This window comes from Epinephelus fuscoguttatus, linkage group LG19, assembly GCF_011397635.1.
Source record: "Epinephelus fuscoguttatus linkage group LG19, E.fuscoguttatus.final_Chr_v1".
In the NCBI taxonomy this organism is placed as follows: domain Eukaryota; kingdom Metazoa; phylum Chordata; class Actinopteri; order Perciformes; family Serranidae; genus Epinephelus; species Epinephelus fuscoguttatus.
In genome coordinates, this window is record NC_064770.1 from 34,014,046 (window position 1) to 34,038,107 (window position 24,062).

Genomic DNA, 24,062 nt, shown 5'->3' on the forward strand with positions numbered 1-24,062 from the left:
TTCCACCTCGTAGGGTAGTCATATTGGCGGAACGTTTTTGGTTTAAAAAGAATGAGGCGCCCTTCCTCCACGGGAGGGGCTGCTAAAGACTTGTGGGAGGAGCTGTTGATGACGCCACACATGCGAGCCACTGGCGGTGGATAAACAGGAAACAGCTGATAGCAGGAATGAGCAGCTAGTAGCAAGAGGGAAACGCAAATCTGACAGACACTGTAAAGATGAGCAACTGGGGAGACAAGGAATTGTGCGCCCTCCTTGCCCTCACAAATGAAGAGGCCATTAACCGTCAGATGACGGGGACGGTGAAGAACGGGCCGACTTATGAGAGAATCGCCGAAGGACTGACCAGCCGTGGCTTCCCTCCCACGTCACTGTTTACGTCACACGCTGAGCTACACGTTTTGTTACTTGCTCACGCCCCCCATTGCCCCGAAAAAGGCACATTCTGTATAAACAAAAGTAGGCAGGCGTCATTTTGCTGCACTCCCTGATTTTGTTTTTATACTGCCAATGCTGAAAAAGGACTGTTTGGGCTTTCCTGCAAATTTGCACAATTCCTAATTAAAAAGGGCTACTGTCACACCACCACACATAAACACTAAATCCTTCTGTAGAGGTTGCAATACACTGTTCTGTTTTCTGATAGTGGTTTATTTAGCTTCGCTTTGTCCTGTATCATGCCCACACAGCCAACATGGCATCTTCATGTATACCAGCTCTTTTCATCTCTGCTACTGGAATCACAGGGATTATTAAGTGAGACCAGAGGCAATTGTAACAACTTTAGGTTTTGATGATATAACTCAAACACGTCTTAACCGTTGGGATATAGTTTTTATGTAGGTAACTGTGGTATCTGTGTTCTACTTGTTGAAAGTCATCAGTTGTTTTCACAAATAATGAACGAGTCTTGATATTGATCCAAACACTAAATGTCAAATGTTACATCTGTCCCCAGGTGCAGGAGTGTTTGTAACAGCATATGGGAAGCATTTGACATGTAAAGTAATGACAGTGGTGCAAAATTAAACTCTCAATTTAGCACTGCTGCTTGAAAATATCCCAGGGGAATCACTGTAAACATTATGGTAAAGACACAGAAGTAAAGAGCTGATGATGATGATGATGATGAGGCTGTGTTCCTCACCCTGGCATCTCTTTTTCCCCTCCAGGTTCGTTGACAATGGAGAGATGTCTGAGTCCTTCCCATACAGGATGAAAGCCTTGTTTGCATTTGAGGACATCGACGGAGCAGATGTGTGTTTTTTCGGCATGCACGTTCAAGAGTACGGTTCGGACTGCCCGCCTCCCAACCAGAGACGGGTGTACATCTCTTACCTGGACAGCGTGCACTTCTTCCAACCTCGAGTCCTCAGAACTGCCGTCTACCACGAGATCCTGATCGGCTACCTGGAGTACGTCAGGAGGCAGGGGTAAGAGAAGAGTTTCGACTGTCTTGTAAAATAATACCTGCAGCAGACCCTAACTGAGCAGCTGAAATCGGTTATGTGATTTCTTTAAATGCAAACTTGAGCATTACAGTCACACAGGCGTTAAAATATGAGCTTATTATGCAGTTAGAAGTGTGTCATTAGGCTTTGTGTTCCAGGCGCTGCTGCAGACCGCTTTCAGTGCATGAAAATGAGCAGGCAGATGGAATAAAAGGAAATCAATTTACTTCTCTGCTAATGAATACACCGTCTGTGTCAGGTATACAACGGGTCATATCTGGGCCTGTCCACCCAGTGAAGGGGATGATTACATCTTCCATTGTCACCCAGCGGACCAGAAGATCCCCAAGCCAAAACGGCTGCAGGAGTGGTACAAAAAGATGCTGGACAAGGCTGTTGCCGAGCGCATCGTCCATGATTACAAGGTGAGACATGTTTTCTGATTAGTCTTTGTGCCAACAGCGTGAGGTAATGCATTCATCACTGCATAAAACAGGCAGGCCCAGAGACGCTGACTCATCCATAGACCCAAACGTCAGGCTTTCTTTCTTGATTCACTCTCAGGTTTGCCTTAAAACAGATGATCCCATTCTGCTAATACTGTATTCTTTGAGAAAACAGTCTCACCACAATAAATAAGCTGTTCTGGAGCTTCTGATTATGCTGCATGTGGATTTTAAATGTCTTTTTAAATGTCTTGAAAGCTGTGGTGTGGGACTTTAGTGCTTCCCTCTTGCAGTGAGCGTAATTACACAAACACTGTTGAGGCGTGTTTATAATGTCTGCCTGTAGGTGAGCTGCCTGCAGTTGATCACTTTATTTTGTAGACCTTTTGGGCACGGCCACCCATCACATGAGCGAAATTAACATTGCATAATAATTCCTTTACCTTCCATTCATTGCAAACAAGGAGCAAATAAAACGTTGCTTCCGCTGGCAAAGCAAATTTACGTCTTTGCATCGTGTGGAGTTCAACTTTGGTGAACTCTTTTTATTCTATTCTATTCTATTTTATTCTATTGTATGATATTGGCAATAAAAAATACAAAGTGCCCCACAGAAGAGATGATACCTGGCTGGCAGCAGAGCCCTGATCGAGCCCCATAAAAAATCAGGCCCGACCTTGAAACTGTGCAAGCCAGACCCATGGCAGCAGTGATGCCTGAGCCTGATAATGAACCTGAGTTTTATTATTTAATTTTAATATTTTTTATTAAGTATTATAAACATTTTTTCGGGCCTTTTACAGGCTAATGGCTGACATGTTTTTTCATGCCACTTCTCTTTCTCGTCTTTATTTCGATAGTCTGTCACCTCATGCTGAACAGGTTTGGCAGAGTGGGCTGTGCCCCTCGGTGCATCTAGTCTGCACGACAGTCCTCAGCGATGCAGTGCACTGACGATGATCACTGTTCTGCATGTTAAGCACATCTACGGCGGTGGAGGCAAACACTGTCTTTCCCCCTCTTTCTCTCTTGATTGAGTCCATTAAAACTCCTGCCAATTATGCATGAGAACTAATAATTTCATTTAAAAATTTAAACCCACTGATAAACTGGCAAAAACCCGACCAGATTCAAGTCCAGGGGGGATTATGAGAAATTACAGCCCCACGCAGCCCAATCCAGGCAGGTCATGCCAGGTCCAATCGGGCTCTGTCAGAGAATCACAGCTCTAGCCGGCAGTAAATCAGGTGGACTCACTTTCTTACCCTAACCTTCCCGTGTAATCAGTCTAACATTTATTTATTTTAGTTATTTGACAGTAATCAGCGTGTAGTTGCTAAAACGTTGAGGCAGAGGGTACTGTCTGTAGCTCTGGTTGAGGATGAGAGGCTGTCAGCAGATAAACAGAGATCTGTGTGGGTACATGAGACCCTCAAAAAGAGGCTGGATCATGGGGAGTACCACCAGTTGGTCCAGGAGCTTCTCCTCCATGATAGACATTTCCAGGCATATTTTAGGATGACTCAGGGGCAGTCTGACAACCTGCTGTCTATCATCAGGCCGTATAGCTCTGGGTATCCAGCAACCGCTACCACCAGTTTCTCCACCAATTGTAATCTTGTTGTCGTGACTACCACAGAAGGCCCGCCTCTCAAATCATCTGATTGGACAATGGGAAAAGAGATGGCGCCAGGTGCCCAAAGCGCAGAAACGCAAGGCGTGTCGCAACACAACACCGCAAGAAAAAAAGCTTCATTCTCATTAAAAACAATTACACAAAGCTGCGTCCAGTGATCAGGGCCGAAGACACTTACTAGGATTTTCCACCATAGCCTTCATCGTACTCCCAGCTGCTGCTCTGTTGCTATGGTTTCACCCCCCTTCCTGCCCACATTAGCTCTGGCTGATGTAAAACACACTACTCCTGGTGCACCAGCTAAGGAAAGTCACAAGAGACACCAAACAACACAATGCTGGTATCCTGCGAAACACAGAGCGCTTCTCCTGGCAGCGTGGGGCTTAATCAGCATTTTGTGAATTTGTTCGGCAAAGGCTTGAATATAACAGACGTTCATTCATATGTAAAAGTCCCACACTCCAGCTTTTAAATCAGAAAAATTTAAATTTGATATCTAAAATTCCGTGACAACTGAGAAAACTCCATCTGCTGATAAAGATCATGTGATATGAAATGTGGTGAGATGTTCTCAACTGCTGTTTTCCACGGTCGAGAGTAAGCTCTGAACCTGGAGAGGTGTTGAAAAAGCAAATAAGGACATTAAAGGCATTACAAGCACTTAGACACTTATCCCTTTATCCCTCAGGACATCTTCAAGCAGGCAACAGAGGACCGGCTGACCAGTGCCAAGGAGCTGCCGTACTTTGAGGGCGACTTCTGGCCCAACGTGCTGGAGGAGAGTATCAAGGAGCTGGAGCAGGAGGAGGAGGAGAGGAAGAGGGAGGAGAACAGCACCTCCAATGAGAGCACAGATGTGAGTAGACTAAGGGTCCACATGTAGTCCTCACTCTCAGGCTCATTCCTGTCACAAAATGTTTTTGTTTGTCACAGCAGTGCCATGCAGATACAGTGAAACTCACATTAAAACATTTACAGGTCACAAAAGGAGACAGCAAGAACGCCAAAAAGAAGAACAATAAAAAGACAAGCAAGAACAAAAGCAGCATGAGCCGAGCCAATAAGAAGAAACCAGGGATGCCCAACGTTTCCAACGACCTTTCCCAGAAACTCTACGCCACCATGGAGAAACACAAGGAGGTATGCAAGTCGAATTTGATTAGCTGCTTACTCTTTTATTGGATTACATGGCATAATTACAAGAACATTACGCTGACTTGTCTTCAGAGTTGTCATGCTAACTCCACTCTGTGGATGCAGATCATTAAAATTTTAGCATCCGTCACTGCTGCTGTTTTAAAATGTTGTAGAGTAGGTACATCTTATACTTGGGCAACAACTGAGCTTAGTAAAAACAATGTCCTTCACCCCACCATACTGGCAGCAGACAAATACTGAATTAAGTGGCTGTATTCTATAGTTTTATCTTAAAAATGGATCACATGACGACTTGTATGTAACCCACAGAGAATTACCACCATCTCTGCAGTTCCCCTCAGCTCTACAAAGGGCTTTGTCATCTTTCAACTCGTTTTGGTTTTATCGCCTGTTATTTCAGCATTTTGACTCATTTTCACAACTGTTATCAACGTCAGCAGGCAGCTGTTTCCAGCAGCAGCACAATACACATCCCTGCCACCAGTATCACACCATTCCACTGATGATAAACCCCCTCCATAGATCATATCACTCCTGTTCTCCAGCATTTTCACTGGTTTCCTGTTGAATATCACATCGATTATAAGATTCTGCTCCTCACCTTTATGGCTCCCCATAATCAAGCCCCTTGATACCTGTCTGACCTTAGATACTCTTCTGCAATCCAGCTCACATCACCGTCTCCCTGCTTGATTACCATGGGTTCTAGAGCCTTCAGCCATTATTAATATTATTTTAATAGATTTAGAGCAACTGATGCTGATGCCTACCGTACTCTTTAAGATGTTGAAAAGACTAAAGTGTAAAGACAATGTGAGTTTTTAGGCACACACAATAAGATTTTGCAAAGACTGGGGATCTTGCAGGGTCACTATTTGCAAAGCTACAACTAGATTCCTTTTCAGATATTTCCCATCCTGCTTTAAGAAATATTACATATTAACTATTCCTTATGTGTCCGCAAAAACACATGACTCTATAAAAGGTGTTCTTGTCAATTCAGCATCAATATAATCTATAGAGACAAACTGTATTTGTGTACCAACTTTAAATGTTTGATTTTGTCGCCTCAATATCCTACTAGTCAGTTAGCTGCAGTGTTTTAGTGGGACAAGACCGTGGGAATGAGAGGCAAACTGTTTCAAAAATTAAGATTTCTCACTAAAGTAAGTACTGGTTGGTGGATCACAGCTCCATCAAGAACTGTATGGTTTGACTAAAATGAACAATGACAGCAATATAGTCCACGATGAGCAGCGCTAAAATCAACCTGCGTAGTTGTCCCTCCATTGTGACATTAGTGTGACACAAGTGTACTCTTCTTCGACGTTTGCTTTACTTCCTGGATTTTTCCCACATGGAAATTCTGACCAATCAAGAGCAGCTTTCTCACACAAGGCATTTGATCTGGTCCGCTTGTAAATGCTGCCGTGAAAACACGAACCAACTCTAGGCAATTAAACAACTTTGGAACTACATGAGTCCCTGATTCAGACCAAAGCAAGCCGACTCTAGGTCTGAAAGCACCCTAAGAAAGACTCAACTACAATAAACAAGAAAAGACAATGGTATATTCATACACGGGAAAGTGAGAATTAAGGAATCTTACTGTAGCACCTCTTGAGAGTAGATCAAGCTGTTGCACTGGAGGGTTAAGGTTGTTTATGTCTATTCTTGAATGTCTGTATTGATCTAATATCAAATTTCATGACAGCCTATGTGTACAATCAGGTCCTGAATCACACCTCTTACAGCTGATGCTCTCCTCTTTTAATTCCAGGTCTTCTTCGTCATCCGCCTTATTGCTGGTCCCACTGCCAACTCGCTGCCCCCCATCACTGACCCTGACCCCCTCATGGCCTGTGACCTGATGGATGGCCGCGACGCCTTCCTGACTCTAGCCCGGGACAAGCACCTGGAGTTCAGCTCTCTCAGGAGGTCCAAGTGGAGCTCCATGTGTATGTTGGTGGAGCTGCACAACCAGAGCCAGGACCGTTTCGTCTACACCTGCAATGAGTGTAAACACCACGTGGAGACACGGTTCCACTGCACCGTCTGCGAGGTGAGGATCGAGACCCAAATCTTGCTTTTTTCGATCAACCTCGCCCTATGGATTTAAAGTTTTAGTGGTGACAAGAAAAAATGTTTTCCTTTTTGAGATTGGACATTTTAAAAGGCTGTACAGCCATGATCACACCGTGCTGCATGTACGGTTATTGGACAAATCTGTGGCTGTTTAACAGTGCCACGGTGTGAACATGGCCCCAAAGTGGCACTGGGACGCTTTTGCTGTTCCGTTGACCTGCACGATTTTTTTTTCTCCATCTATTTTCTTTGTTTCCAGCAGAGTTACGAGCTAAGAGAAAAAAATTTCAGATTACAGATTCTCTGTTTTTTTTGCCTCTGGTGAAGTGTCTGCTGAATAAATAAGGTCAGAGGTTTTAACTGAAAGGAGACAACAGAAGTCTGGTGGTTTAACAGATGTGTTTTTACCCTCCAATCCAATTTGAAACAGCTTATTCCATTGTACTGCCGTCATTGTTGCTGCCAGCTCCTCTGTGACCTTTGAGTCGGGGACAGCGTAGAAAGCCTTGTGCAACCTTCAGTACATATGGAGTTAGTAGCTGCCCTGGGCTCACCCTAGAGTCTTGACTTGAGACACGACTCCTCACTGTCTTCCAATTAGCTGTGTGACACCTGCTAGCCCAAACAATAACTCTTTTGACTGGAATATTTATCCTTAACATTACCAGATACAATTTTGGAAAATCAAGGCAAGATCATGGTCATGAAGACTCATTCCTATTGGTCTGACAGTAGTTAGCTTTTGGGGGCAGCCAATATTTTGGGGTTATGGTGTAGCTAGAGGTAATTTGGTTAACAAATATTCAGGCCAAGACTTCCTCTTCCATGCACCGGTCATTGTTAACAGTCCGATCAGCAACTTGAGACACAAGAATGGAGTTGAGAGATGAAACAGATATCTGTCAAATTATCAGCAAATAGCAGATGATTGCGGGATTGCATTTTGGCCAATTTGTTCTGCCTCTTTTGCTTGAGCCCTCTCAAATGTGATTGGTCGTTACCACTCAGACTAGAAACAGAAACCAGAGCGCCTCTGATACCAAAATGTTGTCCTGTTGCCTACAGACTCTGCATTCATGTGCAGACATCTGTTTATAGAGATTATACAACACCAAAATATTGCAAAAAGGCTGAGTTGGTGTGGGTGCTGGTAAGATGATGAAGGATAAAGCCGTTTTGAAGGACTGTGCAAAATGTAGTGAATGTACAATGTGCAGAACACTTACGGTAGTTAGTTTCACTGTAAAGTATAAACATGTATTAATCAATCCAGTACTTCGCTCGTATTGATCTTCCCATCTCTCTTTTTCCCCTTCCTTCTCCAGGACTATGACTTGTGCATCACCTGCTACAACACTAAAGGTCATGAGCACAAGATGGATAAGCTGGGGCTTGGACTGGACGACGACAGCAACAACCAGGCGGCAGCAGCTACCCAGAGCCCTGGAGACTCTCGCCGCCTCAGCATCCAGCGCTGCATCCAATCGCTGGTCCACGCATGCCAGTGCCGCAACGCCAACTGCTCCCTGCCGTCCTGCCAGAAGATGAAGCGCGTTGTTCAGCACACAAAAGGCTGCAAGCGCAAAACAAATGGCGGCTGTCCGATCTGCAAGCAGCTCATTGCTCTGTGCTGTTACCATGCCAAACACTGTCAGGAGAACAAATGTCCCGTCCCGTTCTGTCTGAACATCAAGCAAAAGCTCCGGCAGCAGCAGCTGCAGCACAGGCTCCAGCAGGCGCAGATGTTGAGGAGGAGGATGGCCAGCATGCAGAGGGTGGGGCAGGCAGCCGGAGGGCCACCAGGAGGACCTGTCGTAGGACTTCCGTCACCAGGGAACAATGGTACAACAGCACCCAGCACCCCAACCTCTGGTGGAACCCAGCCTCCAACACCCCAGACACCGACTCAGACAATGCCTCCAGTCACGCAGCAGGGAATGGGCCCTGGACCTGGAGTACAGCAGCAACAGCCACCAGGCGGGATGCCCCCACAAAGTGGCATGCCTCCTCAACATCCGCTACACCATCAGTTCCAGCAGATGCCAGGTGGAGGAGGCGGGACTGGGGGGATAATGAGCTCTCCCCAACATCAGCAGCAGATGCTTCCTCAGGTCCAGCAGCAGCAGCAAAGTGGAGCAGGGACCAACCCTCAACAGCTCCAACAGCATCCCAACAATTTGCCCCCATATGCCAGCAGACCCCCGGGCTCCTCCCCACTCCATCAGTCCCAGGGCAAACCTGTCCTTGGCTCCGCAACACCTCCGCAGCAGCAGCAGCAGCAGCCTGGTGGCGCTGTCATACCTGGAAATGTTGGGGGCCAACAACCACCCAGCCAACCCCAGGGCCAGCCTTCCCTTCAACAGCAGCAACAGCAGCCTCCGTCTGGCCCTCCACCGGCAGCAGTAGAAATTGCCATGAAGATCCAACAGGTAGCCGACGCTCAGAGGAAGTTGGCTCTGAGACAAGCAGCCCAGGCAGCTGCGGGCTTGATGCCTCCTCACCCTCACCATCAGCAGGGTCAGGGTCAGCAGATGAGCATGGGGCACCCAGGGGGAGTAGGGATGGTTGGCACCCAGGGTATGCCACCACAGACCCAAGCAGCAGTGGCAGCTGCTCGGGCACACATGGATCAACAACAAGGTGCTCCGCCAGGGATGATGGTTGGTGCTGGTGGGCCCATGCAGCAATCCCCTCAGCAGGGTAACCTGCCGCAGGGCCAGCTGCCCCCTCAGGTACAGCTTCAGCAGCAGAGGATGGGTGCTCCACTTCAAAACCCTCAACAGCAGCAACAGCAGTGGGCGGGCCAGGGCATGCCGCCTCAGCAGAGACAAGCTATGATGAACCAATTGGGCCATCCAGCCATGATGGCAGCTCAACAGCAGCAGCAGCAACAGCAGCACCAACAAGCTCAGGGCCATGCTGCCTTGATGAATATGGCACAGCAGCAGCAGCAAGGTGCTGGTGGAGGCATCCCAGGGGGAGCTGTCCCTGGAGCTGCTGGTATCCCAGGAGCTGGTATTGCTGGTGGGAACATCCCCCAGGCAGCCCTTCAGGAGCTGTTACGGACTCTCCGCTCGCCGAGCTCACCACTCCAGCAACAGCAGGTCCTCAACATCTTGCGGTCAAACCCACAGCTCATGGCTGCTTTTATCAAGCAGAGGGCCTCAAAATACAAGGGGGGTCAGGGGGGCCCCGGGGGACCAGGTGGTGTCCCTGGAGGTCCTGGTCCCACAGGGGGTCCTGTTGGGAATGTCATGGCAGGAGGGGTCCCGCAGGTGAACATGAATGCTGCAGGTGGCGGCCAGCCGGGGATGCACATGGGGGGTCAGGGAGGGACAAATGTCAACATGGCCACCATGGCCCAACTACAGCAAGTACAGCAGCAACAACAGCTGCAGCAACAACAGTTACAGCAGCAGCCGAGGCCGATGCTCAGCAGTTTACAACAACAGCAAGTGGCAGCTCTCCAGCAGCAGCAGCAACAACAGCAGCAGCAGCAAGGGGGAGGCAGAGGTATGCAGGGCCAGGGGCCCCAGATGGGGAATCTCAACAGTCCCCAGTTCAGAGAGCTGCTCATGAGACGACATCTCCAGCAGCAGCAGCAGCAACAACAGCAGCAACAGCAGATGGGGGTGAATCATGGTCAGTTCCAGCAGCCACAGCCTCCACAGGGGCAGGGCTACATGGGACAGCCTGGGATGCAGCCTCCTGCAGTGGGACAGGGACCACCTGGAGGTCCGCCTCTTGGCCCTCAGCAGCCTGGTGGACCCCCAGGCCAGCAAGGGCAGGGTTACCCAGGGTCAGTGGCCCAGCAGCAGGCCACAGCTGCACTCCAGCAGAGGCTCCAGCACCAGCACCACCTCCAGATGCAGCAGCAGAATGCCATGGCTGGCCTGCCAGGGGGCGACACAGGGCCAGGTGGAGGAGGTCCTCAGCAGCCACCTCAGGGCCCTCAGCCCAATCAAAGTGGCCCCCCACCTTCATCGTCTCAGGCTCTGCTCCAACAGGCCATCCATCAGAGGATGCTTCAGCAGCAGCAACATCTGGGCCCCGGGGGGTCACCGGCCCAACACAGCAATCCCATGAGCCCTCAGCAGCCGCAACAGATGGCCCAGTCCCCCCATCCACACCAACACCTGCAGGGCCAGGCGCTGTCCACATCGCTAGCCAACCAGGTGCGATCCCCACAGCCTTCGCCCAGACCTCAGTCCCAGCCGCCACACTCCAGCCCATCTCCGCGCATGCAGCCTCAGCCCTCCCCACATCACATCTCCCCCCAGATGCAGACAGGTTCGCCACACCCAGGCCACCTGAACCAGCACCACCCGGGCATGGTGGTCCCTCAACAACAGCCAACGGCCCAGCAGCAGCAACAGAACTCTATGGAGCAGTTTGGGTCGGACCAGAGCGCCATGCTCTCACAGCTGAGCGGCATGGCTGGTCTACACGGGCCGGGGGGCAACGGTCAGGACCCGCTGGGCCAGAACATGAATCACAACCCTTTAGACATCATGTAGGAATTCTACTAAACGTGTCAAGCTGAGCTGAGACGCTCTGTGATTCTTCGCACAAACTGCACTCACCCAGGACAGTGTTATTGTTATTACTTAGCCTTTCTTTTTTATACTATTATTAAATGTTATTTAAAATGTTTTCAATAAAGATGCATTGAACTGAACTTCCTATGGGAGATGAACAATAAATCAAGCAGTCGTTAAATAAATTAGAATAAATGAATTGTAAGTTATTGCTGTTAATATATTTTTTTGCCAATTGTGGACAAAGAGGGGGGGTGGTTTCTCTCGCGCCGCCCCCCTCACCTCCACCTCTTGCTGAATACAAGAAAGGTGATATTTTCGGGGTTTTGGGAGGGGGGGTGGGGGTGGTATATAGGAGTACTTGCCTTTTTTAAGAAATGTTTTTAAGATTTTAAAGTGGTCGAGAATTAAAGAGGAAATGATTTAATGCAAAGAACTTTTTTATCGGTTTCCCCATCATTCAGTCTGTTTCTGTTCTGCAGAGCGATGTGGATTATTATTAATGTAAATCCAAACATGATGCATATCTTCTTCTTTTTTTTAAATGTTTGGGTTTGCTTTATTTATTGTTTTCTTTTCAAGGGGGGCGGGGTGGGGGTGTTATGTACCCTGAGACTGCTACAATTCGTATAGAAATATATTTTTGTTATTGACTGTTATGACGGGGGGTTAGTGGAGATTTCATCTCACTTTCTTTAGTTGGGTCTGTCCAGGTGGGAATAATTACATGTCAGTGTTTTATTGCAGTGGTTGAGGGTCTGCTGTGAGTTTGACATGTTGAACGGACATATTGTGACGTCCCGGCCAGCTTCTGTATTGGACATCGGTCATGCTGGAAGGGACTCTTCCCTCGCAAACATGCAAGCCCTCTCCCTCGAATGTGTGTGCACTCCTTCCTTTAAAGACACTTAATATGGAGCAGTGGAGGCTTGGGGAGGGGGGGTGCATACCTGTGTGCCTGAAACATTTTGAGTACATGGGCTGGGATGTGAAAAACAAATGGGTGGGGTGGGCTCCTTTTAGTGTTTTTAGGATTCCGCTGTTTGGAGTTAAACAGAGGATTTTGATCCAAATGAACTGTGTTGCACAGAAATGAGGTGAAAGGAGGAGATAGGAGCAGTCGCTCTCCGTCTCTTTCTGCCTCGTCCCCTTTGCTGCTCCCCTCGGACTTTAAATTCCCTCCCCCTCCTCCTCTTCCTCTTCCTCAGGGGGAAGTTGCTCCCCCTCCCCTCAAACGCCATCCTCTTTATCTTTCTGCTAAGAACTTTGGGAGTTTAATTTAATATTTTTTACTGTACAAAGGAAACACAAACTGTGGACTCAAATACTGTTTTTTATAATAAAATGAAAATTACCAACCGTGATGTGTCCTGCATGTGGCTGTTTGTCGTAAGTAGAGATTTGGTGAACACGAGGCGCACGACGAATCACAACAGGGCTCACATATAATTGAGGTGAATCACCATGGTAACCTGTTCTGGATAAGATAAAACCCTGCCAACAGCCCGGCCACTGACCAATCAGATCACTGCACAAACTGAGTCATCATTCCTACAGGGACATGAGCACTGACTTATTAGTGACAGGTAATAAAGGCTGATCCAGTTCTCTTATGTGACCATGCTGGGTTTAAAGGGACAGTTCACCCAAAAAATCAAAAATACATATTTTCCCTCTTACCTGTAGTGCTGTTTATCAGCCTAGATTTTTTTTAGGTGTGAGTTGCTGAGTGTTGAAATCAGCTGTAGAGATATCTGCTGTCTCCAATATAATGGAACCAGATGGCACTCGGCTTATATTTAAAAAACTCAGCAGCAATGTCCATCCATCAATCCACCTTCATCCACCTGTCTGAAGCGTGGTCATGGGGGCAGCAGGCCAAGCAAAGCGCCCCAGACGTCCCTCTCCCCAGCAACACTTTCTACCTCCTCCTGGAGGACCCTAGGCGTTCCCAGGCCAGATGAGATATGTAGTCCTTCCAGCATGTCCTGGGTTACCCCGGGGCCTCCTACGAGTGGGACATGCCTGAAACACCTCCAGCGGGATGCGCCCAGGAGGATCCTGATCAGATGCCTGAACCACCTCAGTTCCCCGCGGAGGAAACCACCCCAGCGCCTGCATCTGTGATCTCATTCCCCCTGTCACTACTCAGAGCTCTTAACCACAGGTGAGGGACCAGCAAATTGAAAGCCTCACCCTCTGGCCTAGCTCCCTCCCCACCACAACTGTCCGGCGCAGCGCCTGCACCACTGCAGAAGCCACACCAAACCACCAATCCATCCCACGCTCCACTCTACCCCCAAGATATCTGAACTCCCTCACCTGAGACAGCAACCCTCCGCCAACCAGGAGGGGGAAATCCATCGGTCTCCTGCAGACAACCATGGCCTCAGACCTGGGCGGGGTCAGCGCCTCCAGGTCTGAGCAGCAATGTCTCCTTCCAGAAATCATGACCTGGTTACTCAAGATAATCCACACTGTGTCACAAATTCATCCAATCAGTCTGTAGGTCATTTCTGATTTGCACAAGCTGCTGGTCCACGAGTGGATACACATTTCTGCGCAGAGATTCAATTTGTGGTTGAAGTTCAGTAGAAAGAAAATAGTTCCTGCATAAAACTGCTCACAACAAGGTCTGTGGATTATCTTGAGTAACCAGGTCATGATTTCTGGAAAGAGACATTGATGTTCAGTTTTTCCAAATGTATTTTTTGGTGCTTTGAGCACCACAAGCTGAGAGCCATGTAGTTCCATTATATTGGAGAGAAGGCAGACATCTCTACAGCTGATATCTCCAACACTCTGCAACTCACACCAAAACAATCTAGCTTGATTAACAGCACTTACAGTTAAGAGGAAACTAGGATTTCTTTTAATTTGGGGGCTGAACTGTCCCTTTAAAACTGAACTCCCGACAAACAACGGGATAGTTTACCACAATACAAACACACTAAGTGATGATTTGCTGCATTTAAACTTTTCTCTTGATGGTTTTAAACTGTTACTTCCAGCTGTGAATACAATGAGTCAGCTTTGTGATGATAATTTGCAGTAAAATGATACTTTATATTATCTTATTTGGGGGAAAAAAAACAATCCACATTGAGCTACAAGTGGAACATCGGTGTCCTCTCTGCTTTGGGAGCTGAGACAGTCTTAGTCTACTTTTAACATTGTCAAGTGTGTCACATGTTTAAAATAGTTTGTTCATCATGACTAAAAACAAAAACTCACTATACTATTGAACATGTTGAAAATGCCAAACTAACTAATAGCTTTAACCATGGATGGACGGCCAGGGAAGGCACATATGATCAGCAAACCCCTGGACATGCAAAACGACCACAAAGACATGATAAAAGACTTCTCTGTTGTTCTCTTGCATCTTGCTTGTAAAAGTTTCTAGAGTCTGTCCACGGCTTTTTTTCTCTGTATGGAGCACTGAACATCAGCAGGACTACTTTATGAAGCAGGACTGCTAAGTTTCTAACTGCTGAGTAAAACTTTTAATTTGATTTAATTTAATCTAATTTTATTTTATTTTATTCAATTTTATTTTGTTTTGTTTTATTTTATTTTATTTTATTTTATTTATTTATTTATTTTTATTTTGTTTTGTTTTGTTTTATTTTATTTTATTTATTTGTTTTGTTTTATTTATTTTATTTTTTTTTATTTATTTATCTTTTTTTTTTTTAATTAAGACAAATAACAAAACAACATATAGCCACACACAGCACAGTACACATATACATATCTGGGGGTCATGTAGTCACGGCTAAGCCTCCCTTCAGCCACCAGTTTAGCATGTCATTAGCATGTTAACTGATTCCCCCAAATAAGTACCATAAAATATACACATATAGATTACATACACACACCCACACACATCTCCACAGATGATGTCATGCATAAAACAAGCAAACATGCTCACACACATACACAAACTCACAAGCATACGTACACTCAAATGTGCATTAATTAGGAGCATGTACAGAGGTGGGTGAGTTTTTATTTGGACATTAACATTTGCAAATATGTTTCATTTTTTCTGTGAGAAAATTAGATTAAAGTCAAGTTTTAGGGGGAAAAAGAGCCTAACCACCGGTACATACAGTATATTGTGTTTGGATCCACTCCCCTGTGATCACAGCTGGTTTCTATTCCAAAGTCAAAAGAGGCTGAGCAGGAAAAGTACATGCCATTACTGACATGATGCTCACTGATCTTGTGATTTTACAGGATAAACGTGTAATTTTCCCTTTTCCAGCTCAACCAAGATTCCAAATTCCACAGTAGCACGGTTAAATAAGAACTTCATGTCTTCTAAATGATGTTTCTTGTTAGTGACCCTCCTCCCACTCCCACGGCTGCACTTCAGACATACTGAGCCTATGATTCAGACACTATTAAACTTGTACTTGATGGCGTCACTTTCAGTAATCTGTCTTTCCTGAGAACAACACGTCCTCTAGTGGTGGCACGCAGCACACGATGGTTCACTGTCAAGGCAGCTACAGTGGAGCATAAACACATTCAGCGGTGGGACGTGTTTACTGTGTTGTGACTGTGTATTTTACCACAGCTCTAGAAAAATAGCTGTTTTTTTAAAAAATGCATCTTTCAGAATAAAAATGAGTTATGTTTCAGATCATTAGAGTTTCTAAAGGCTGCTCACACAGTAGGAGCAGGTTTCAGAAGCCTCAAAGGTCTTACAAAGTGGAAAACTAAAATGTAATACAAGTGTTACACAGGCCACTGGATCCCAACCTGGGTGGCCTTTCCCCCTCTAGGGGCCGCCAAAGCTTCAGAGGGGTTCACGAGGCCTTCTTACATTTTAAGGGGTGAAAGAAAACTTTTTTTAAAAATGTGCATCAGGCCTATGTCTCGACATTTCATTGAAGATCTGCTCAAAATCTAATCAAAATTAATTCAAACTGCAGGTTTGACACAAACTTCCTGCAGATATTACCTTCATGATTTTGGCAATTTATCAGTTCTGTGCTGTTATTGTTATGCACTGAATACAATATGAAATATTCATCAAATGTCATTTACTTTGGGTCCTCTAAGGCAAAAGGTTGGGAACCACTGACATAGGCTATATTACTGTTGATTGTGGTAGTTTTTGTAAAGTGAGGGTAAGCCAAAAAGTATAGTATGTTGAATAAAGTCATAAAAAGTCATAGTATAGCATGTAAAACAAAGTTATATGTAAAAAAAAAAAAAAAAAATATTATTATATATATTTTTATTCACTCAGTAGTTTGTGCTTGGTGACTTATTCTCCAGTCATTTCAAATCGTGCCATTCCCCCATGCTTGGCCTTCATTCATTCCCTTCACCTGACGTTCCCCGCCCATCTCCTCACCTGCACTCTATCCCCTCATCAGCTCCTCAGTATATATACTAGCCCATTTCCCCTTGTCCTCTGCCAGATTGTCTTAGTTTCTTGCTAGCACTCCAGCCCTTACCTTATCACCTGAAGATTGTGTTACTCTGCCTGATTCCCTGGATTCTGACTCTATGCCTGATTACCTGGACTCTGATTCCGTGCCTCACCCCGGTCAGTGAGGTTTGCTCTTTCTGATTGACCTACTGGTTCTGACCCTTGCCCGTTTGTTGGACTAAACCTTTTGGACATTGAACTGAACTGATTGTTTCTTGTTGTGCTTGTGAGTTGAAATTCAAATTCGAAGTGTGTGACCATCACAAAAAGTCATAGTATAGTATATAAAAAAAGTCATAAAAACATCATAGTAGAGTATGTAAAAAAAAGTCATAAAAACATCAGAGTAGAGGATGTAAAAAAAAGTCATAGTACAGTATGCCAAAAAAAGTCATAAAAATGTCAAAGAGTATGTCGAAAAAAGCCATGAAAATTAATAGTATAGTATGTCAGAAAGTCATTAACATCATAGTGTAGTATGTCAAAAAGTCATTAACATCATAGTATGGTATGTCATAACAAGTCATAAAAAGTTATAGTATAGTATGTCAAGAAAGTCATAAAAAGTCATGAAAACGTCATAACATAGTATATCAAAAAGTCATAGAATGGTATGTCCAAAAAAGTCATAAAAAGTCATAGTATGTCATAACAAGTCATAAAAAGTTATAGTATAGTATGTCATAAAAAGCCATAAAAAGTTATAGTATAGTATGTCAAGAAAGTCATTAAAAAAAAAAAAGTATGGTATGTCATAAAAAGTCATGAAAACGTCAGAACATAGTATATCATAAAAGTCATATAATGGTATGTCAAAAAAGTCATAACAAGTCATAGTATTGTATGTCAAAAAAGCCATAAAAACATCATAGTTTAGTATGTCATAAAAAGTCATAAAAACGTCATAATATAATATTTCAAAAAAGTCATAGAATGGTATGTCCAAAAAAGTCATCAAAACATCATAGTAGAGTATGTCAAAACAAGTCATAAAAAGTTATGGTATGTCATAAGAAGTCATGATAAAGTCATAGTTTATCATTAAAAGCCATAAAGTCATATGTCATAAAAATGTCATTGTATCGTATGTCATTTAATTTATTAATTGATTTGAGTTTTCTATGTGTTTTCCTCAATGATGTAAGGTGTCCTGATAATTAATGTACATATATACCTGCAGTAATCCCACATGATAAATAGGCTCCAGGAGACATTTTTATTTTAGTACATATTTATTGGAAATGCAGTCAAAATAAAAATCAATTTTCAGAGAGAAGACATGTTTGACGATTCATCTTTGTCAGAGAAAGACACATATAAGTGACATAAGTTAGTTTAGCTTATACAAGTGACATGCAATAAATAATAGCTCACTACAGCCTGACCTATAACGTACATTTGCTTCCATTTGTACACAGCGAAACAGCGGCGGTGTAAACTGATATAGCCTCTTTTGAAACGCACAAAGGCTAGTGAAAAGAGTGGACTATCAATTGGTAATACAAAAATAGAACCAGGTAGCATTTCATACTTGAAAAGTAAAAGGACAGACAGACAGCAAACACAACTTCTTTTTGTGCATCCAGCCTCCTTGAAATGCAGAACTTCATCTAAGCGGCAGGCGTTAATTCTTTCTCTTTGTTTTTTTTTTGTGTGTGTTTTTCTTTTCTCTTTTGTGACAGAAATAAACCTCTTCAACAAACCACAGGACAGGGCTTTGTGCATGTGTGGCACAGACTGACAGGGCATGCAGTTATCTCTGTGCAAATACTGAAAAAGAGCAATTTACAAAACAGTATTTGTAAGAAAGAGGAGCGACTCAAACAGGCCCGGAGAACAGATCTGAGTGTGTGACCGATGTCTGGCTGGAAAGCACTGAGGATAATTGGAAAAAATTAGCTGCATGGAAGTCGTATATGTACTGTTAGGTTTGCTGTCTCAGCATCTGTCTCCCATTCTCTGTAAACCCAGTGACCCCCGGCAACGAAACCTGCCAGAGATCCACTTAGTACTCTGGATTGCAGAGGATGCTTCAAGGACATTTTTGGGGCCTCAGGCTTCCTATCACACCTAATAAATGAGCCACAATCATAAAATTACCACTCATTTATTTATTTAAAGGCAACAATGTCTTCATTGAACTCAGTAGGAAATGAGTGTAGCTTTGTAAACATGTGGAGTTACATAACATAAACAACTATTTACATATACAAAATGAGTGGCAAGTCTAATTAAGGTTATTTAAATCTCTCCCCATCTCTCTGTCTGGTCATTCAGTAGCCCTTAAAGAAGCCTTCAGCCACTGTCGCTTCCTTAAAAGTCACTGTCAGAGAGTTGATAGTCACTTTTGTAAAAATCACCTTCCCAGGATGTCCTGCCGCGGCGAAAGCAGGCTGACAGCCCGATGTCGTCGTGGTAACGCTCTGATTGTCGCCACTCACCTCTTCCTCCTTGCCTGCCTCAGTGGTGGAGCAGTCAGCTGCCGTCTCGTTGCTCCCCTGAACGCTCACTATCACCGAGGTTTTGTTGTTGATGGGCTCTAATGTGGGACACTCCGGCTCCACGCTCTTCTCACCTCCATCCCAATCTGACCTGTTGCCCATGGAAACCGCATCTTCTGGTCCGGCCTCAGCCACCGAGGCACTGTCTTTTGATTGGTCGCACACAAAGGTTTGGTTCTGTTTCTCTTCAGGTATCTCGCCACCTGGTCCGTCAAGCCATGTTTCTATACCTGCTACTGGCATCTCTAAGTCCTGTCGCTCCAGCATGGGCGGGGAGCTGCAATCTGACTGACCTTAAAGTACCAAAAAGAGACATTCTGTTAATTGTCAAAGGTCAAAGGTCATGATCAAGCTGCTGAATTTCTTATTAACTTGTCAAACAAACCATATAAACTGTCTTCGCGTCTCTCCTCTGTGGTGCATTCAGACCCGTGCTTCTCTTCTTCGCTGGTGCCGCCCCAGTCCTCCTCAACAGGCTCCTCCCTCTTCCTCAGTGGACGGATGGTTTTGTTCGGGGGTCCCTCTGGCCCCCGTTTGGACACCCTCTGCTTTCTCTTTCTCCTGGCTAAGCGACGGTACAGGCTGGCCCGCTCGCCCTGGTCCACATCTGTGCTCATGGAGCGGGTGAGGGAGAGACGCAGTCGAGGCGCGGGCTTCTCCGAGACCTTGTGGGCACTGCGGAGGTCCATGGCAAAGATGTTCTGGGGCAAAGCAAAGATGGCAGGTTAGTACATGAACCGTGAGCACATATACATTTTGTTTGTATACTACATTTTTCTTACTGTCAACAAATCCCATAAAAAGATCAAAACCAACTATCAACTAAACCTACTAAGTACTGTCTGTGTATCAAAGCCTGATTATAGCCTGGTTCTCTGTGCCATAGAGTTCTACTGTTGTCCAAAAAGTCTGCAGTCATACTAGCAGGCACAACTCTGGGACACTGAGCTAGATGCTAACACCATAGCACGCTAACAACCTCACACTGATAATGCTAACATGCTGATATTTAGCAATTAATATTTACCACCAGATAAAAAATCTTAGCTATGTCTGTTAGCATGCTAGCATTTGCTAATGGGGCTGATGCTCTTTAGTTTTGCAGAGATTTGGTCATGAATCATTGGAGGAGTGTTGCGAGGGTGTGAGATTTTCATGGTACGATAACCGTCTCAGAAACGGTTTCGTGATATTTAACAGGCTACATCAGCTGATCTCAAACAGCCCAATCAACTAATGGATCAGCTCACTGATGGAAAGAAGTCAGCTGATAGATCACATGACTTCTTTCTATGCAACCAATTGGCGAATCTCATTCAGGGCGCCCTATTTAAACTGCTCTGGCCTGCCTACTGTTGTTGCTTCCTCTGCAAGCTGCTTTGCAACCTGCCTCCACCCCAGCTCCTCCTTTTCATGCTGTGTCTGACTTATCAATGTCATTTCTGTTTGCCATTGATGCTGCTCTGTTCTGTTTCCGGGGGGTCTTTGCTGCTGCTCTCCCTGCCTTTGGCTTTTCATGTAGGCACATGGAAGGGCAGGGAGGTGTGCTATCTCTGCCTCAGGTGTTCCTTGTTTGCACATGGAAGCGCAGAAAGGTGTACTCTGTGCCTTAGGCTTTCCACGTAGGCACATGGAAGGGCAGGAAGGATGACTCTGCTTCAGGCTTTCCTTGTTTGCATGTGGAAGGGCAGGCAGTTAGGCTCTGTGCCTTAGGCTTTCCACGTAGCCACATGGAAGGGCAGGAAGGATGACTCTGCCTCAGGCTTTCCTCATTTGCATGTGGAAGGGCAGAGAGGTGTACTCTTTGTGCCTTAAGGCTTTCTGCTTAAGCCTAGGAAAAGCAGAGGGGCCCAGTACAGAGCCATACCGCCAAATATAATGCTAATGGAAATAAAGTTTTCTTTGACAAAAGTGTTCCTGACCGAAATAGTGTAAGTGTAGCTTAATCTGTATCTGAAACTGTGCTTAAATACTGAGTTTAAAGTGAACGAATAGACCTAAAAAAACAATCTGAATGTCAATGCTAGCCCTAATATGATGTGTACTAGGGATCTGGAGGGAGATTTCTAAAGAAAAAAAAGTTTTTCTGAGCTTTGGCTGCAGGCGTAAATCTTTTTAACAGAAAACTTGCATTACAAACTGCAGATTTGGGTTTGAAAGGGGTATTACCCGGCAGGCAGGGTCATATGAAAGATGCCATGGTTGTATTTTAGGAAATGAGCTTGACCTTTAATAGGAACGAAAAGTCAGCATATCTCTGACCTCTGCTTCAATTTTGACACTTCTTGTTTTTAATACACTCAAAATTGCGCTTCCTGTTACGCAACATCCTCAACTGACAACCATCCATCTTTATAAACAAACCCCTCACTGAGCAGTCAGCGTTAGCAGAGAAAGGTATATAACAAAGGCTGGTGAGACAAGAGGAAAGTTAAGTGACGCTACCCGCAGGACGAGCCTCCTGGGTCTGAGACCTTTCCTCCGATAGGCCAGAGCTCTGATCTTCTCCTGACTGAGAGAGAGAAGTAGAAACAGGAAACAGAGAGGCGGGAGGGAGAGGACAGAGACAAAGTGACAAAGAGAAACAGACTGTGAGCAAGAGAACAACAAAAAAAAAAAGTGCTTTGCAAGCATAAAAACCAAAAACTCGCCAGGATTACTCACTTCTCTTCGTAGGCCAGGACCAGGCGCGGGTCCAAAATATTGTCCTCTGGTTCCCAAGTACTGTACCTGCCAAGACACACACATTCAGATTATCTATCTATCTATCTATCTGTCTATCTATCTATCTTAACAGCATGTGACGCTCAGGTATCAAGAAGCACATTTTGAAAAGGCTGAGTTTATATTGAGGGGATGAGGTCACTGGATGATGACTCAAGGCTTACTCACTTCGGGGACCATCCTTGCCATTTGAGCAGATACTCCACGTTACCCTGAGGAGAGACAGAGAGAAGGGGGGTGGGGGTGGGGGGGTGTGGTCAGAGGAGGTGCAGCAGAGACACATTCCCACAACCTGTGTTTTAAATCTGCTCCAGTGTGATGCAGAAACAGGCTGCTGGGAGCGCGTGAGTGCCAGAGGAAAGCAATGACTGTCACTTTAAAGTGTGGAGGGAGGGAGGGAGGGGGTGGAGGGAGGGTCATGGACATTTTTCTCCCTTTCAAATGATGTTTTTTTTCTGAGGGATGACGTCAATGACAGCGGGGCTGGGCTGCCTCCAAACAGCAGCTTTTCTCCCTCGCATTGGCGGTGACGTGACCGCGCATGGTTTCACCAGCCACTTTCGACAATGTACGAGATCCATCGAGAACATTACACCGGCAGCCCTGATAGGTGGGGCCTCGGGAACATGTAAACAACGTGGGGTTGCGCAACGTTCAACCAGCAGTGAGCCTGGGAGAATGATGACAGTCACCCAGAGAGGAAAAATAACTCTATCAATCCCCGGAGAGCGCGAGCTGTTTATTATGAGGACAGCAGCCGCGCGTGTAGTTGCAACATGTCATTATGTCGTAATAAACTTTATCACAGCCTATTATTATTATTATTATTATTATTATTATCATTATTGTTGTTATTATGACACGCAGGTGATGTCGCACTGCACTTTCCAATTATTTTGCATCACGGAATAAAATGTGCGTGCACATGCTGCGACACATGCCGCTCAATTTCTCTCCTGTGGCGATACTCTGTTACGGTTCTGGGTCAACACTTCCACTGTGAATCAATGGGTCACCATAACGCAGCATTCAGTGACATTACGCAGCAGTTTCACACCGACACTCCGCCGCTCGCTGCTGGCGTAACTTATATCAACTGCGCAGCTCCCCGCACACACACACACCGGACCCGTTTTCAGACACACACCCCCTTTTTGCATTTTACTACAGCTGCGTAGGCTCCCTCAAAAACACGTACATGCTGCAGCATCTCAGCTGCTGCACAAGAAGGTTACAGGATGCGACCCGCTGACAGGCTGTGGAACAGTGTTAAACTTTGGCGCAGTTAATTTAAAAAACAGTCGGAGCATCTCTCTTGCGTAAAGTATAGGCAAAGTGCGTAGCCTAGTTTTTGTTGTGCACGAGGACAGCGGATGGCACACTGAACATACTGTTCCGACCGGGTAAAAACACAAGAAAATAAGTTATGTAAGTTATATGAAGTATGTTACAAGTCGCACTTCTTACCTTCCTCACTCTCTTCTTTGTTATTGACTCAACAGCAAACACTTGGTCTCCGATAGATGACAGCTCCATCTCCGCGCGCTGATACACACGCTCCAAAACAAGACGCAAACTGGCTCTCGCTGTTGTTGTCGAAATAAAAATTGTTTAAAATAAAAAGAACAGAGAGGACAAAATGATCTCAAAGTGTCCCTGCAGCTGCTGGATGTCCGTGTGAACACTTGCTGTGAGCGCTGAGCCTCTGCGCTCCTCTCACTCCAAACTCCAGCTAGGCTACCTGCCTCCCTCACTTTTCTATTAAAATCTGCGACACATCAACACAGGACAACGCTGCTTTAAGTCGGGCGCGCCGCCTTTCCATTGCGTAGGGCCGAGCCCCCAGTGTGCGTGCCCGCGCCCGCGGGGACGCGCACGCAAATTGGAGCAGAGTGCAGAAGAGGGACAGAGGAGGAGGGGGGAGGGTCAAAGCGACAAGGTTACATGAAACTAAAGTTAGGGGAAGGAGTGGGAGCGCATAATGGGCGATTTCACAACATTTCCTAAGAAAAATATTACAAGATAAAGATTTACTGTGCAGGAAAAAATAAACAATGTATACACACACAACAAT

At 45.4% G+C, this 24,062-nt stretch overlaps 2 protein-coding genes across 8 annotated transcripts in view; one reads left to right on the plus strand and one right to left on the minus strand.

Moving 5' to 3' along the window:
• ep300b (E1A binding protein p300 b) overlaps nt 1-12,673 on the plus strand; it is a 48,977-nt gene extending 36,304 nt beyond the window's left edge. For all 7 annotated transcript variants that reach the window (XM_049560421.1, XM_049560423.1, XM_049560424.1 and 4 more), the window contains exons 25-30: nt 1,173-1,433; nt 1,711-1,876; nt 4,222-4,389; nt 4,512-4,673; nt 6,472-6,753; nt 8,102-12,673. In XM_049560421.1, the coding sequence (XP_049416378.1) occupies nt 1,173-1,433; nt 1,711-1,876; nt 4,222-4,389; nt 4,512-4,673; nt 6,472-6,753; nt 8,102-11,293 (4,231 nt within the window). In that variant the 3' untranslated portion in view covers nt 11,294-12,673. The remainder of the gene's footprint in view (nt 1-1,172; nt 1,434-1,710; nt 1,877-4,221; nt 4,390-4,511; nt 4,674-6,471; nt 6,754-8,101) is intronic.
• Nucleotides 12,674-18,380: 5,707 nt separating this feature from the next.
• cbx7a (chromobox homolog 7a) lies at nt 18,381-23,780 on the minus strand. Its single transcript, XM_049561478.1, has 6 exons — nt 23,456-23,780; nt 22,157-22,200; nt 21,929-21,994; nt 21,710-21,776; nt 19,650-19,965; nt 18,381-19,557 (listed from the first exon to the last, which is right to left on the minus strand). Exons 1-6 carry the CDS (start codon nt 23,522-23,524, stop codon nt 19,037-19,039), a joined length of 1,083 nt encoding a protein of 360 aa, XP_049417435.1. The 5' UTR covers nt 23,525-23,780; the 3' UTR covers nt 18,381-19,036.
• Between the last annotated feature and the right edge of the window lie 282 nt (nt 23,781-24,062).